This window comes from Convolutriloba macropyga, chromosome 4, assembly GCF_964194025.1.
Source record: "Convolutriloba macropyga chromosome 4, txConMacr16.3, whole genome shotgun sequence".
Lineage (NCBI taxonomy): Eukaryota > Metazoa > Xenacoelomorpha > Acoela > Convolutidae > Convolutriloba > Convolutriloba macropyga.
In genome coordinates this window covers 57,567,355-57,585,242 of record NC_134471.1, presented here as the reverse complement: position 1 = coordinate 57,585,242, position 17,888 = coordinate 57,567,355, and the positions used below count along the sequence as shown (strand labels likewise).

General features: G+C 31.7%; 1 protein-coding gene across 1 annotated transcript in view; it reads left to right on the top strand.

Moving 5' to 3' along the window:
* The first annotated feature begins 1,121 nt into the window (after positions 1-1,121).
* Positions 1,122-17,888, top strand: part of LOC142338552 (uncharacterized) — a 72,107-nt gene continuing 55,340 nt past the window's right edge. The window contains exons 1-2 of the mRNA XM_075388343.1: positions 1,122-1,229; positions 7,048-7,163. Of these exons, the coding sequence (XP_075244458.1) occupies positions 1,181-1,229; positions 7,048-7,163 (165 nt within the window). The 5' untranslated portion in view covers positions 1,122-1,180. The remainder of the gene's footprint in view (positions 1,230-7,047; positions 7,164-17,888) is intronic.

The window sequence follows — 17,888 nt, the reverse complement described above, 5'->3', positions numbered from 1 at the left end:
TGCTCTTTTTGTTAACTCTCACAATTATTAATATTATAATTATCATCAGTATTATTATTAATATTATTTTTATTATTATTATTATTATTATTATTATTATTATTATTATTATTATCATTATTATTATTATTATTTTTAGTTTTGTTATTTTTTTTTATTATTATCATTATTATTATTGCTATTACTATTGTGATGATGATTATTATTAAACTGCGAGCATCGGCAACGTTTTAGCGGCCCGTGGGACTTGATATGAAACTAACATAAGCGAGCAAATTACCACGACCCAAAATTGAATTTTATAACTGGGTTTTTTTTCCGTAGGCGTTTTTGTCCTTGGAGTTTTTTTCCCAACTAAAATTGAGTGGTTTCTTTCCGTGGGGTTCATTTCCTCGACCCCATCGTTTTCGGTTATTTTGGTAATCAGCCTTTTTTGAAGCACGCTATCGTGACTTATTTCTATTGAAACATAAAATATGCGCTCAGAGACGTACAAAACTGCATACAGTATTTTTATTGAAAGTTTTGATCTTTCGGTTGCAATTGTTTTATGGCAACATTTGTTATTATATTGGGTTATTCATATGTTAAACTAAGTGATAGAGTTGACATTTTTTATGATCTAATTGTCTTGTTAATTTTATTTTGTATCGTAATTTGTTTGATATTTCACTGTTTTGTTCGGTATACTGGATTTTGTTGACGATCAAAGAAATTACCCCAAGACATTTTCACGAGGCTCTTTAGAAAAGAAAGCAAAATCCAAATGACTGTTGTAAACATGATCACATTTATTTTTTATAGCTGATTATATAACAATTAGTTAATTGATTAGCTTTGAAGCGACTAGTCTATTTCTCATTTAAACAGCCGAAGAAGTAATCTAAAATTATAAACAATTAATAACGAGTCATAACTTTCAAAGAAACCTCGAAAGAAGAAAATGTAATTAATCAGGCAACATAAAACAATATTCGAATATAGATGTTTGCAAAAATGGCTCAATTTTTATTCTTCGCGCCTACCTGTTATTTTTTTTGGCAAAATGGGCTGATAATTCTGCTTGTTGAAAAGATAAAAGCAAGAAACAGTCGGATGTTTCTCAGTAAAACAGATTTGTTTAAACTAAAGGAACTGTGTCACCTCACAATAGTCTATTTTTCGTCTCAAATTTAATCAAATGTCTGATCAAAACAAACTCCTGCTTGTGGTTGTGACGATTTTGAAGGGTAAGTTTTCAAAGTTTCTTTGTTTGCTCTTGTAGATGTTCTGAGCTGTTGATAACTAAATCATAACGTCCACATAAAAATTTTTTTCAAAAACACAGCTATTATAATAACATCTTTGCGGCAAAAATTATATCTTGCATTACTTGCGAAAAACAAAGAAATTAGCATTCTGTCAAACAATAGGTTCTAAAACACACTCAATCGGTTGTAGGCAATCTGGTCACCTTCAAAAAAGCGAATCTGCTCAACCAGACAACTAGCAATACTGTTCATGTACAAGTTTAGCAGATTAGCAGAAATTTACGCGAAGCGTCTTTTTGCAAAATAGACTTGCCTGAAACATCGAACACGAATTCATTTGTGCTTAGAACTCTATATCTTATATCCCATCCTACACTTTGTAAAAGTAAACTTCTGGATTCCTCCGGGGTTTCTAAATTATCCTCCGGATTTCTACATAAAGCATCTATCAAAATCACTTAGTGTGTTTGTTTTATTGTAAAAAATTATAGAAACTTGAAAATTTCCTTTCTACAGATAATAGAAGAGTTTTTGCTTATTCACTGCATTATTGTCCAATTTACTTAACACCGACACTTTCCAAGGCCTTTGAATCTAACATGAAGTTACAAAACAAAATATCTTGTCGATTACCACAGGAACTTGTCCAAACCGAATTCAAGGTTTCTCAAAATTTTTTGTACTTCTCTCTTCATGGGTTTTCAAACTAAAAAAGCATCGAAAGTTGTTTAAAATCTTGAATCATTATTGATAAAAACATTTGAAAAAAAATCCTCAAGAAACAGAAGTTTGTAAATCATGATCTGCATCCCATTTTTTCTTGCGGAACGGTGCAATAAACTGAAGATATCATTGCACTATGTTCAGACAGAGATTCCTCATTGCAAAAAGGAACCTAAGTTAAAATTGATAAAAGACTTTATTGCTTTCATTTTGCATCCAAAATTAATTGCACAAAAAATTGAATTCGTTGTTTGTAGAGAGCGTGAAAACTTTTGATTTTAAATTTGAAAAATCAGAATATCCCATTTACAAATGAAGATAAAGTCCTAGATGTTCGCATTGTAAAAGAAATCAAATACCGAAAGTCACTGAATAGCTTTTATTTCTATTGAGCTCTTCAAATCTTTTGACAACTGAATAGTTGAACTCGTTACAATCAAAAATATTAATTTCCTGTTCATTGTTTGAAATATCGCATCAATCAACTCCGATTATTCTTTTACTCAATTTGATTTGATGATTTCTGATGTTATTTAACAAGCAGGGAGAACTGTTTTTTTGCTCTTAGTAGATATAGTTTGAATGAAGCACAGCTCGTTTTTTTGTTCTTTTAATTTGTACAAACAAATGGTTTTCGGAAAGTTTGTTCGATTAATATAACTGTGCTTGTATAGAATTGTGGATATAGGTGAAAATCGAAAAGTAGTTTGTAACTGACTTTACTTTTAAGACTTGGGGATATTTTTCTCATTATTTTAGTGAGCCATATCAAAGTATTCAATTATTAATCGAATTCAGTTCTACCGCTGGAATCTATCATGCTTTATGAAATTTATAGCAAAAGTGTTTTCCTAGTAAGTTAGAAGTTTCAGTCTCAGCAACGCATACTCTATGATTCGCTTAGTTTTCCTCGTCCAAATCGAGGTGGGACGTTGCAACAGTGCAGCTTATTACCAGTCTTTTAAAACCGTTTTAAGTTGTTGTTTTCTTGCTTGTCGTTTCTATGTTCAATTGGCTCAAATCATTAAATGTGTGTTGTTTTAAGATATTAAACGTTGATAATAGGTTTTTCATAAATTTTATCTCTAATCCACTATTTTTTTATTATCTTCGGTAGCAAAATGATATAAGTTCAAGAGTATCCGAGCCTTTGAGTTCGATGTTTTTTTTGTTTTTCAAGGATTTTAATAGTTTAAAGAAAATAGATCGGAGATAGAATCACAATAGTCAACAATATTATCTTCTTGTTGAATCCAACAAACACTGTTTCCACGTTGTGTATTGTAAGGTTTTCGAGTTTGTTTCGTAGTAGGCAAATAGTTAGTTGTTAGTTCGAGTTCTAATGAATTGGTTATTCTCATGCTAAAAATATTACTTAACATCAAACTCATTTTCCCGAAATGAGTTTTGTCGGGAAAATTTCTGATTGTACTGTTTGTTTTGGTTAAACCTAATGTCGTAATTGTATTTACTTCCAGTATTGAAACTAGTCTGTTTTTTACGAAAAGAACTTAGATTTTGAGCCCGATTGTTGTAAATATTTTCCGTCCGTTTGTATTGGTTGTATTTTCAACCTCCTTTTCTATAGTTAGTGCTGACTGTAGGTATAGTTATTTTCTTTTCTAGTACTTCACCTCCAACTTTTTTTTATTACAAGTAGAAATGGAATGTCGTTGATATCTACAATATCGAAAGGGTCTAGTATTTTTTGCTCCTCTCTTTATATTCGGGTCGCTGTAAATTTGTTGTACCCTGCCTAGCACTAATTTCGTTACTTTTTGTAAAATTTACTTGAATTTACTTTCTCAGGACTAATTTTAAGGACGTTCGTGGCCATTTCCTTTAAGCGGTCGGGGCTTAATCCCTTTATTGCAAACGCTATATTTTTTGTTTCTTTGTCTGGATTGTATTAGTACGTCTTTCGCCTGCGCGGCATTACTTACATTTGCTAATTCTTTTGGCAAACCTCTGTCCACAGCGTACTTGACTCTATGAAAATATTTTCTTTTTAATTCGTCTTCTTGTCTAGAACTACTTTCCACCATTAATATGTGTTGAAAATTGTCACGAATATCTGTGAATCTGTCAAGGAAGTAATCTTCATGTCAATTTTGACTTTAGTCTCATCAATTGTATTAAGCAGTGTCAGTTAAAAAAAAAGACTTAAAAAGTGTATTATGTCTAATTTATAACTCTTTTTCACATCAGGATCCGTTTGAAACAGTTCCTAGCAATTACTTTACCCTGAGATCAGCAGAATTCCAGAAATCATGAGCGCTTTGATTTGTATCGTTACCTGAAAAAGTCTTTAAAAAAATCTTAATCAAAGAGATAAGAACATCAGTCTTTTTTCTTTAAACAACTTCGGTGTTACCAATTTCATTTTGCATAAATGAACTGTGAGCTATTTTTACAAAAACCAGATACGAGTTTAGATGCTCAAACATTTACGTTTTCTGGGTACAATTTCTTTTAATTTTTTAGTTTTGAATGTAGGGTATTTCTCTAAGACTTTTCTGAAGTCAGTTAGTTGGAGAAAGATAAAAAAAAATTTAGAATTAGCTGGTAAAAATTCAACAGAGAATTTTAAAAACAATTTATCTAAGCCGGGACATAAAACTGAATCAATTTGTAAAATTTTCATAGGTTTTTACTTCGGGAAGGACTTTTGTTTTAGCAGCATTTTTTAATCAAATTAAATCAAAACTCTGTGCAAAAGAAAATTCCGCTAATGGTTGTGACAGTTTTGCATGCTAAGTTGTCAAAGTAGATGTTTAGAGCTGTTGATAATGCAATTATAACGTCCACAGGCCAAAAGTTTTCAACACACGGCTAGCCTAATTTCATCTTCACGTCAAAAAGTATATCTTGCGTTACTTGCAAAAAGAAACGTCATTAGCGTATTGTCAAATAACGGGTCTCTAAAACACACTCAATCGGTTTTAGACTATCTGTATAACTTCGAAAATTTAAATATGCTCAACATGCCATTCTGATATATACAAGTTTAGCAGATTAGTCAAGTTTTACGTAAAAGCGTCTCTTAACAAATTAGACCTGGCTAAAACATCGAATACAAATTCATTTGTGTTTAAAAACACTATGTCTTATATTGCATCCTGCTCTTTGTAAAAGTAGACCTTTTGATCCCTCTGTATTAACCTCGTCGGTTATAAGCAAAGCAGCCACCCAAATTGCTGAATATGTTTGTTTTATTATCATAAATATTTTTCTTCAGCGTTTAGCGTTTAATAGAAAAAGTTTTATTGCTTATTCACTGCAATATTGTTTTTCACTTAACACTGGCACTTTCCAAGACTTTTGAATCTCGTGAGAAGTGTCAAACTTAACATCTTGTTGATTAAACAAGAAATTTCTCCAACCCGAATTCAATGTTTTGCAAAGTTCTTTGTATTTCGGTTATCATGAGTTTTCCAACTCAGTGCAAACTATAAAAACATCAAACGTTGTTTAAAATGTTGAATCAGAATAGATATAAACCTTTGAAAGAAAGTCCTGTAAAGTCAGTTTCAGTTGCTTTTTCATCAAATTATAAATCATGATCTGTGCCCTAATTCGGTTTGGCGGATCAATTCAATAAACCAAAGACATCTTTGCACTATGTTCAGACAGAGATTCCTCAGCGCAGAGAACCTGAGTTAAAATTGAGAAAAACCTTGTTCGTTTCCATTGCATCCTGAAGAGAATACCCAAAAAAGATGAGTTCGTTGTTTTTAGAGAGCCTGAAAATTTTCAATTTTAAACGCAAGAAGTCAGAATATCCACTTTACCAATGAAGATTAAGTCCTGGATGTTTACATTGTAAAAGAATTCAGGTATCGAATGCACTTGCATAGCTCGTTTTCAAATTTGTGGTTATTAGCCAAAACGCAGTGTTCAAAAATTCTTTTATAACCATTGAACAAAGTAACCTTCTATATGCAAAAAATATAAAATGTGTTTGCAAATCGTCAGTGGAAGAAAATACTCGGATGAGAACCCAATCAGTTAAATACTTTCTCCGGCAAACATTTGGCTGGAAACAATTCATGCCTTATTTTCTATGCTAAGTTCCTCCGCAAAACTTTTTTGTATCTTTTTAGGGAACCGTTTCTAAATTAATCAAGTAAATCTGTCCCCTAGTAAACTTCTAGTTTTTTGTCTGAAATTTGATTGTTCATTCAGTCATAAAATTGCTTTCCTTTTCACATTTTGCCGATGATTAAATAATTTCTCTTTTTGTCTAGGTATTAAGCTGTTTGCTATACAATTTTTTTGAATTATACTGGTAATTTGTATACAAAGTAATTGTGTAAAGTGTTTACAAGTCTTTTAAATGGTCGTTACTTTGAAACCATCTGGACTACCAAATGTCTCTATATACTTTAGAGGTTCCTCGTTTTAAACGCTCATTATTGTCTTCTGTGGTGAATAATCACTCGTTTTTCTTTTTCGTGTGAAACCAGCCATCATCTTGAGTGGTTTCACATAAAGAAATTTCTCTCAAAAAGTTTTTTGCGCCTAGGTGAATAAAGAAAACAACCAAATTTGATGGTGTTTAAATTTATAAAAAGAACAGATTACATCGAGCAAAACCCCAAAACACGAGCGAAACAAGGAGTATCGAGGATCGTTAATGTTCGACCGCGAATAAAGCTACACCATGCTTGAAAATTCGAATCTTTTTCTCACAGCATTAGAGATAAAAGTATTTTTTTCTTCATTCCTTTGCCCATTTCAGTTTTGCTTTGAGAGTAGTTTAGAGCCCCGGTTGGCAGCAAAACAGCAAAAGAAATAATTAGCTGCAGAGAATCGGTTTATAGAAAAAACTACATGAAAAGTTTATAAAAGATTAGAAAAAACCATATAATCGATTCTCCATTAAATAATGAGAAACAATTTGAAAAATGAAGTTCACATCGAAAGAAAAGCTATTGTATCGTAATCGGAAAAAACGTAATGGGTTTCAAGTTTTGTAATATTAGAATAAAATGCGTTTAATTTGTTTCACCGCCCAAACACCCAAATGAACAAAAAACTACCTTTTGTGGTTAGAAGCAATTCTTTGTTTCAGTATGCTGTGTTTGGTCAAACAATTGCACTCTTCTGGTTCTTCACTCGGAGATTTTGAACTCGTCAACTATACTCTTGACTGCTTCTGACTCATCTGGATTAGTGACACCTGTTCAGGTAAACTATCTAAACCTTTTCCCCTGCTCGAATTCAACCACATGTTGTGAGCTTTTTAAAGAAGTCGTCGCAAATATTTTTGTGAGTTGATAAGTGTTCCTTTCTAAATTCGAACCATCATCTCAAAGTCTCAAAAGCCCGTTTTTCATTTTGACTTGCGGAAATTTTCCCACATTACTTCACACCTATTATATCGTTCTCCTTGCGTTCGAAACCATTCCTGATCTTTTCTGCTTTACCGGTAATCATACAAATACCATTTATGATTTCGTTGTTATCATACATTTAACATATAAAATATCCCTTTAATCATACATCATTCATAAATGGTTTCTTGCTACTCATAGTTGTCTTTCATAAATGCGTTCTCCCTTTATGATGTCTTGGTAATCTTACAATGATCATATATGATGTACCGGTAATAATAAATTTGAGATATGATTTCCTAGTAACCATACAAGGATCGTACTAAGAAATAGCCTATGACTTTTTGGCATGCATAATATATGATCTTTGTATGATTACTAGTAGCAACACGTGCCTAAATAGTTCATACTTTTTGTTATTTGTGATTTGATGAAAAAGTTGGAGAGAGATATGGTTTCTGAGCCCCTAGATACTTCTATGCATTTTTGAACGGCAAGTTTTTAAAGAAAAATTTGAACGATCTCATTATCAATTTTTGAATCAAACGTTCTTGCTCAAACGTCTAGTAATTGATTTAATAGTGCCTCAGATTGAAGGAAGAAGTTTTTGATGACCGCGGTGATTTTAGTAATTATAAGCAATTAGCAGAGGGAAATCGTCTCAATACTTGTTCATATTGCGCGGCGCAGTAACATTAATTGTATAATATTGCTTGTTCAGTGCTGAGATCTGTAACGAAGTTTCCTCAACAGATAACACGGTTTTGTTTGGTGACTATAATATTGATCTACTCAAGTTCGACAAAAAAATTACATCTTTAATCGTTACAATTTACAGGCACCGATAACCCTGTCCTCGCCTATAAAAAGCGCTTTAATTGATCTGTTTCATGACAAAAACCAATAAATCAGTTGGTGAACCTTTCTACCAAATTTGGAACTGATCATAATCTGGTTCGTACACAGAGCACCATTTGGCATGTAAACAAAAATAGGAAACTTACATTAAAAGAAGAAAATTCAGTTTGTAAACAAGAAACTTTCAACAGAGACCACTCACAGATTGGCAAACAAGGAAAAGCAGTCAATTGAGATTATAATTGAGATCAACAGCATTTTTTTAAAGTCCCGGAAAACACAAAACGATAGAGATATAAAAAGTTTGTCGTTGCAACTTTGGGGATCAAAGTCGCGACATTAGAAACCAATCGCTCATTTCTTCATTTTTCGCTTTCTTTAGCTGTTTCGTTTTTAGCTAAACAGGAAATTAGGGTCAGCACAAAACGTGTTTTAGTAGGAATTAGTAAGAAAAGTTTGAAGGTCGAAATAAAAGTAGAACTTCGTTCTTTAAATAAAATTGGTAGAAAGAAATACCAAGGTAGAACGAAAAAAAAAACCAAATCGAAATAAAAGAGTACAAAATTGTCTTTCAAGGTTTTTAATAGTGTTTATTCAAATTCGTACGTATTCTTTTAAACGTTGAAAAAACGGTTTTCATTGTATGATATTGTGAAAGGCTAATAAAAACATTGAAGAAAGTCAGAACCCTTGATCCTCTATTTAAAAAGCTTGGGCCGAGAAAACCAGGTACTTTGCGCCATTACTGCCTGTCTATAACTATTCTGACCCTTTTTAGTGTGTGGGGGGAGGAATTATATACCCCGATGTTTTTTTGCTCAGTCAAACTTAACCGCTCGATATAATCATTGTAGAGAGTTGTGAGTAGTATCATAAGAAAGCCCGTCCATTTTCTCTCTTTTACAGAGTGTTATCAAGCTTTTAAGTTTTCTGAACATTCGGCCGAATTATGATGCAACTTTCAAATTTTCCGTAATTTTTGTCCCAATTTTCGTCGTCAATTTTGCAAAAATGTGTTAAAACTAATGGTTGTGTTATTGGTTTTACCACTAAAGATAGCGTGATGTTGCTGAATTGTTCAATCTAAGTTTTTTTGGCTAGAATTGATGCTAACTTGTTCAAAATTCAGATTTTAATTGTAAAAAATGGGACCCGATATGATTCTTTAGCCAACTTTCTTTAAACTTGCTGGAAGTAGACACCTAAATACTTTCATACTCTCCGTAGGCTAATAAAAAGCTAGTTGTATTCCTGCAGGCTTTAGGAGTATTCTGGAGTTATAATATCCCGGGTTGACCACCATAAAAGAAACTTACTAATCATAATATTGCCCTTTTTTGAAAAAAAAATTATGACTAATTTATTTTGCATCTCTTCGAAAAATTAGGCATTCGTTTGGACGCGCAGCTGCTCTTGATCTCACTTTGGGTCCTTACAAAGAAATTTGTTTCAGAATTTGTTGAATCGCAGTTTTTTTCAATTATTTCAATTTTTATATATTTTAAGTTAATTATTGACAAGAGTTATAAAGCAGAGCTCAATTACTGACAGATACTATTTAACAAACAAAAGTGAGGCCCTAAGAAAAAAACTTATGGTTTTCAGTGTTAAGCTCAGTTGTTATGGTTTCGTTAAATGTTTTTGTAAACTTTTGCAGAATTTTTATGTATTGATTTTTTTGTTAAATTTTTCGCAGTCCGGTGTTTAATTCTCCCCAATCAAAAATCCATTTGGTTTGTTTAGGAGGTATAGGTGAACCTATACAAAGATTTAAGTTGTTATCTAATATTTCTGTTGACTTTGAATATGTTTAACTTAAAAAATTGTCTGCAAATTTTTGAACTTTGCCACTTTTTTATATTCTGTCAACGTCCTGCCGTTGTATCTGTAAAGTTAAACTAAAAACTCATTTCCTGTGAGTTGTAAAGTAATGTATGTAACGGTTTTTTATTTATATAATTGTTTCTTGGTTTTCACACTATGAGTTTTTATTTTTAAAAACTTTCAGAGCTTAAGCGCATTTTTTTGGATTCGTTTTGTCTTCTTTTCGGAATATCACTTTATTGATAGGTTTTATAGAAAAAATGCATATTAGGAAAAACGCACAGCGTTGAGAAAAGGCCCACTATTTATGTCAATTGGGTTTGGTTTTCCTTTGTTTTTGTAACAATATGTACCTGATAATGATAACACCAAGACAAATAATTGAAACTAAATAAAGATGCTTTTTCAGTGCTATTTATTTTGACTACTTTCAAATGATTTTTCTTTGAGAAAACGAAAAAATTTTTCATCTTTCTCCATTATGCTTTTTTTCATGAACTCAAGTTATTTCTTCTCAATCTTTCTTTTTCTCAACCTCAATGACAAGAAGGCTCAACCACTTTGGTTGAAACAAATCTAAAGTTTTTGTTTATTATTTGATTTCACTGAGGTCTTCGACTATTTAATTTCATAAAAAGTTTTCAAGTTTTCGATACTGTTCAGTTTTTAGCTTTCTTTTTCTTGTAATTTCTTCTTAGTCCGTTTATAAAGAAAACCCGTTGATGAGAAGCAAGTGAAAATTTACAGTTTTTGTACATAACATCTTTTAACTATAAAGCATTTGAAATTGTGGTGTCATGAGATTGTTTGTGAAGTAAATTTTGGTGTCATAAAGTTGTTTGTGAAGTTTTGGCTTCTGCGTTTATTTGCTGTTATATTGTAGCCTTGTGACTCAGTCTCGTTAAGGGCAGGTGCAATTAGCGCCCGGACGTGTTGCAAGTTAAACTTTTAGCTTCGCTAGAAATAGCGAAGCCAAAAATTTCTAGCCAAAACAGTTTTGTTGATACTTGGTTACAGCTTGGTCTCTTTGAGGATAGGTCATTACCGTTTTCCTGGGGCCTACATTTTATTTTTTATAACTGTTGTCGTTTCAACAAATTATTTCTTCGCTTCGTTACCCGATATCTCATAAAATTTTCTGATTTTATAAATTTGTACAGTTTATAGGATTCCCATTTTCTTTTTAACTTAAAACATATGCATGGTTAAAAATGAGCTTGAGAATAATTTTTTTCCAATGAACTTGAGAACCTCCTAATAAGTAAATTTTGGCATTATAGTCTAATCTTTTTAAACAAGAGCATAAACGAATAATTTCCGTAGGATAATTGTTACAAATCGAATAATCAAATATTCCTATTGTTTATTGTTTGATACTTACAAACGTAAAATTGCTGTTATACATTACGTTTAGAACTCTTATTTTATGTGTGTCTTGCAAGAAGAGACACACTAAAATTCGTAATAAGGTACATTTAGAATTGAGTTACAGAAAATCTAGGCGGAGAATATGATGACAATTGTGAAAAAATTTTCAACATGGCCGCTCGCGAAGATTGGTATATGGCACAAATTGTTACCGCAAGTATATTTTGGAACTTAATGCGTCATTCAATTTCATTGACCAAGCAATTAAGCCCTCAAAAACGTTTTGATTTCATACAATGTGATTGTCTTTTCGACATCGATTTGTTAAATTTCAACCCTTTTTGAAGCCAGTAAAAACTATTATTTTTGGTGTCAAGCTATTAAGAAATAGATAAAAACAGTGAAAATTTGATTTTCAATAAATTATCAGTCCGTTTTTTCCAAACTTTTCTATGTGGGGAATGTTTATTGAAAACTTATTTTTAGAAACAGTTTGGCAAAAAAAATACAAACCTACACAGCAGATAAATAGATGTGCTGCGAAAAAAAATATCCATCAACTATATTGATTTTCACCTCATCTCTTGTGAGAAAATTATATCCCAGGTCTATTTGAAGAATGTTTTCTGAACTTTTTCCTGAAAATACTTACATCGTTTTTTCTTGCGTGAATAGTATCACCGAACTTTGAATCGATCTGAAAGTATGTTTACATTTTACGATATGAGCACATGCCATTTCAAAGGCTTGTATTTCATAAAACAAATATAGCGCGGTTTCTGTGGCGCTGATATTCTCACGTTTTTTGAAAAAAAGAATGGGAGAATTTTTACGCTAGCCCCACATTTTTTGACAACTTTTGAAGAATTTGAGGGCATCACAAGCTAGCAAATGTGGTATCAAATTGAAGTTATCTTTGTCTAAACTTCCATTACAGAGAAAATCTTCAGTAATTTTTGTATATTTGGCAAAAAAGTTTTAACATTTTTTACTCACAATTTACGCATTTATCCGAACTTAACTAATATTTTGGTCCAAACGCAATCATTTACGACAAATAGCGTTTTATGCAGTCAATTTTTTTTTAAAAAAAAGAAAGTATTTTATCGTTTTGTCGATCTCCAGTCTCTGCAGACAGAATTACGAAAAAATGCTTGTTTTTTAGGCAAGTTTCTACCTACTCAATTTTCATACAATCTTATGAATTGCTAACCCGTCCCCCACCTGTGTTAACCTAAATTTTAATCCAACGTTCAATTTATTTTAAGTCCTTAGCTACGTTTTGACAAACAGGGAGAAAATCATTTCAGCTCTGTGTATTAATGGTTAATTGATAATTTTTTTTCTGAAAAAAAAGTTTTTTTTCCAACCTGAAAAACGAAGAGAAATTTTACTTTATGTGATAGCACGCACTTTGACCACATGTAACTACTCATCAATGAATCATTCAGTTTTTTGTTCTTTTCGGACAGACAAAATTGAAAAAAAAACTCAGAGACTTTAGTTTGCCATTTTAAATTTTGATCACTTTTTGTGCCTCTGGCACTACTTTGCTCATATATGTCTCATTCATTAAAACAGCAATGAAAAAAATTAGAGTAGCTCCACCTACTCATTCAGTCATTCTTGAGTTCCATTTTCAAATAATTAAGATTGTTGCAGTCTTTTTTGAAGAACTAAACTTTGGTTAGTTTGAGGTCAATTGAAAGTCAAACTCGAAGAGCACATCAAGTAGCAGAACAAATACTTTCACTCAAGAAGCAGATGTTACGAATAATATTAGTCTTATGCGCGCGAAAGGTCAATTCTGAGATAAAAGAGAAATCATGTATTCGCCACTTTTCTTGACTTGCAGTGCTTTTAGTGTTAACCCGTTTTCAATATTGGGTTTTTTTCACAGCTTTTAATAAAAACCAACAACTTTATTCCATTAGTGCTGAGCTTTATTTTTAAGACTCACTTTTTAAGTTTTGGTTAATTTTTTAGAATAAGAGAAATTTGATTTAAAAATTTGTCGAATTCTTCAAATGTAGTACACCTATTCGTAGTCATTTTTGGCGGCTTGTATGATTATCTTTACTGATAAAAATTCGCATCAAAAAAGTCAGTTTTCAGTTCATTTGGTTTTAATTATGATATCGGAGATTATATGTTTAGAAACGTCACGTTTCTCAAAATAGAACGATATACTTGAAATTTTATTTTCGCTCTTTTCGTCTTTTGGTTCAGTATTTCCTCATATTTTCCTCATTGTTGACCGCTCTGTTGAGTTTAAATCAAAGCAAAATAAAAGTGTTTGGATTTCAATTTTTCATCTGTTTAGGCTTTGTATAGTATTAACGTTTTTTTCAGTGAACGATTTTACTTAATCTAAAAATTTTTTATTTTCTTTTGGTGAACTTTTCGTCTGTGAACAAAACACAGTTAATTTAGCGGTCTCAACTTCTTTCTAGAAATTTTTCTATTCGACCCTTCCTGTTTGTAGCTGATGGTTCCATGCAAATTGACTTTGTTTCTCGAGAATTTAATTTTTTTTGAAGCTCATGTAATTAAAGTGTATTGCTTCAAGGAGTGTTAAGACCAGAACTAAAGCATAAAACTAATGCTTTTTCTGGTGCTCCAGAGAGTTCTTTATTTAGGTTAAAAATTATATAAGCTACCATAAGTTTCCACTAATTCACTGTTGTCAACTAGAGTAACATCTCTCAATATTTGAAGAAGAAAGGTGAACTTTCTTATCTAAGTCGTATATTTTTTACTGCTACTTTGTCCTAAATTAGACTTATATGTTTTTTATGCTTTTAAAATTTTGTTTTTTGTTCTTTTTTAAAGTAAAAAAACTAGCCTGTTTTATTTAAACGAAACGCCATCTGTTTTGGAAAACAAAGGAACATTTGTTAATTTTTTCCAGCTTTTCAGATTTTCAAAATATTTAATCATGTGATGCGAGAGCTCACTTGGTGCATGAATACATTTTTTCATTACTTTAGAACACAGGTTGCAAAAAAGTAAATTTATCATTTCTTTCTCAATTATGGTCCCCTCTGCTTTATTTATACCGAAACAATTCAGTAGTCAGGAATTAATTTAGTTATTTATAATTTCATTTACTTGGTGCTTTTTCTTTTCTTTAGTCTTTTTCAGGAATTCTGCTGCCTGGTTTATGATTTTCTTAGACAGATTGATTTGTTTAAGTTGATTTTATCACTTGTTTTTACAATTGCCTAAACTAATTTGATTTCTACATGCCTTTTTTGCTTTCGTTTTACTAAATCAATGTTTAGAGATGTTTCAAGAGTAAATTTGACAGAAATTGAGACAATTTTATTCCGTTGATGGTGTATGGCACAAAATCGAAGCAAATGTGCCAATGATTCAAAAAACTTCTTTAGCTTTCAGTGATTTGAACATTTGAAACCAAGTGTTACGGCACGGCTAGGAAAAGCTGGAAATGAAAAGGGTTTCACTGAATATACGTGACGTGGAGCTTCTGTTACCCTATTGGTTTTTTGGTTTGTTTTATATTATCTAGATAAAACATGAAAACAGTTTTTTGGAGAAAAAACTATTGTGCGGCCACATTTACGATTGTCTTTTACCAAAACATTCTTGCTGATATAATTAGAGGGTGTGAATTAGAGGGTACGATACAATTAGAGGGTATACAATTTGTCTTTGAAATTGTAAAAAAATTGTTTTTTTTTTGCAAAGATTCAAAGATAAAAAGTGGTGAAGTTGAATCGAAATAGTTTTTCACGGCACCTTTTAGGATAACTCGTTGGGTATTATTTGCCATAATTTAATCACAAAATTTTTTTGTATAGTGCAAAATTTTTTTTTTGAGTTTAAAGAGGAATAAAAAAAACTTGAGAGAACAGTGAGAAAATTTTTATCTCACTGTTCTCTCAAGTTTTTTTTATTCCTCTTTAAACTCAAATTTTATCCTTATATGCTCTGCTAAAAAACTTTTCGTTTTGGGACAGCTTGATAAAACTATGTTTGGTGCGAAAACAAACATTTTTTAAAAAATTTTTTCGATATCTTGATTTGATATGTATTGCGACTCCAAATGCTTATGTGGGATTTTTCAGTGCCAAGTTTTCCTTAAACTTCATTGTTAGACAAGATTATGCAACCTCAGCTTCGCGCATTTTATCTGAAGGTCCATTAGGTCTCATATTAGATGATTCTCAATGCTATCAAAAATGTCGGCGACTGTAAATTGAGATAATAGAGAATTCGTTTGAAAAAAATGAGTTAATTGGCTTTAAATGCCAATACTCTACACTCAGATTGGACCGGTATTCGTAAGTTGTAATCTTGATTTTTCCATATCATCGAAGTTTGATGTGTAGTCTTTCCTCGGTTGCGATGGGGATTTCGTTAGGATAAGTGCTAATTTTTCGTTTGCTGACGTATACAGAAGTTGTATTGTTTCATCTTTGATTTTGTCACGGATAAAATGATTTTATTGCATCGATGTGTTCCAATCTTTTTGTGAAATATTAGATTTGTTGGCATTATATGTTTTTTGTTCGCACTCTGACTGTTTTCGCCAATTGTAGTTGGATCGTTCTGTGGAAAATTCATCTTTTTTGACTCCGGCTAAGATTTTTCTAATTTTAAATTAGGTTCAGCTCGTGTTTTTGCTAGTTTCAATTCACTTAATTGAATTATTGGCAAACGCTTGCCATCATATGTGCTCTAACCTTGGTTGATATATGTCAAATGGTTTTCAATGTTCATGCCTAAGAACCACTTAAGCTCTCATCGATATTCCCTTTTGAAGTTTTTCTCTGAGACACATTCAAGTTTCTCGACTTGTTTTTCGCTCGTACTTGCAATAGCTATGTCATCTACCCAGCTAATTGTATATATTTATATATATGTATATATATATATATATATATATATATATATATATATAAATATATATATATATATATATATATAAATATATATATATTTATATATATATATATATATATATATATATAGCTCTTCTTTTGAAACGGTAATCACTTTTGATTCGTTCAATGTCTACCCATTGCTAATATTTTGCTAACTATTGATACCAATTTTTTTCTGCTTGTTTTCATCCCTAAGTGTTCAGTTTGCACTATAACCTTTTGCCATTCTGGTTTCTTTTCTCAAAACCGTAAGCGTGCGCTAGGTACACTCTTTCCTCAATTTTTATAAGTAATTGAATTGACCCTACGTCCATTTGCACTATCACTAGATTTTCCTTAGCAGCTAGCGATAGCAAAAGCTTAAATGACTCGGGTTTGCTTGTTAGTCGGATTTGCCTGGTTAAAATAGTTGTTTTGTTGAAGATATTAATGGCCTTGATTCAAATTTGCTTGGTCAAATAACCAAAAAATGGAAAAAAACGAGTGTAGACAACCAAAAAGGGTTTTTACCAAGCACGTTGTGCTTCAAAAGGATTGTTGATGATATTAAGCATTAAAGGCCTAGGTCAAGATCGCCAAAGACCTTCAACAAGGTTTTTTGCGGTATGACGTGCTTTTTATCCTCCAATTCAATTGGTTTATTTTGTTTTGATTTTTTATAACCAATTTTTGTTTATTAAATTTTGACGTATCAAAGATTCATAGCATTGTGAAGAATGCGAAAATATTTGACCATAACGATTCAGCAAATGACTTTTTCTGTCACTGCACTTCAATTCCTTTTTCTCTAGCCTTTTGTGCTCTCTCTCTCTCTCTCTCTCTCTCTCTCTCTCTCTCTATCTCTGTCTCTCTTCATTTCTTTTGGCATTTTTCATCCAATAATTGCCTCTTGTATCGTCTGAGCCTCGTAGCATAAAATTTGCAAGCTGTCCAACAGTTTTCATTGTTGTCGTGAAAATTTAGATCAACTGGAGTGTTCTCCACTTCCTGACCAAAGGCTGGAGTAATAGTTTTTTGTTCTAACATCGTTGATGAAAACAACTCTACTCTGTACGTAAAACTTGTTTCCTCTCTGTTTAACTCTGAACGTTCGACTGTTATTTTAATTTGTTTTTGTTTGCTCAGCTTGCACAGTTAATTCAAAAATCCTGGTCTCTGAATTTGCTTGTTCTGCTTTTTTGTTTTTATTGCGTCTAAATCTATTCGAAAGATTTTGTCTATTTCATCCTTGGGTTCTTTTTCTGATACTGGGAGAATTTTCTCAATAAACATGACTTTCATCTGATTAATTACCTGGTTTTCACATTGAACAAAGTATGCTCTTTTGTTGTACAGATGGCCTAAGAATACACATTTTAAGCTTTGAGATCAAATTTTTTATTGAATTTTTATATATTACGTAGGCTAAGCAACGTAAAGTTTTCTAATAAACATTTTTGAGGTTCTTCGAAAAATTATTCGAATGTATTTCATTTATTTGTTTTCCTACTGCTAAGATATCTATTGTTGTTATGAGTGAGTACTCTGTATGCCCAATACTTGTTTGGCAATATCGATTCAACCATTAGGCATCGTGCCGACTCAATTAGTTTCTGTCTGGCTGTATCTTTCAGCTACAC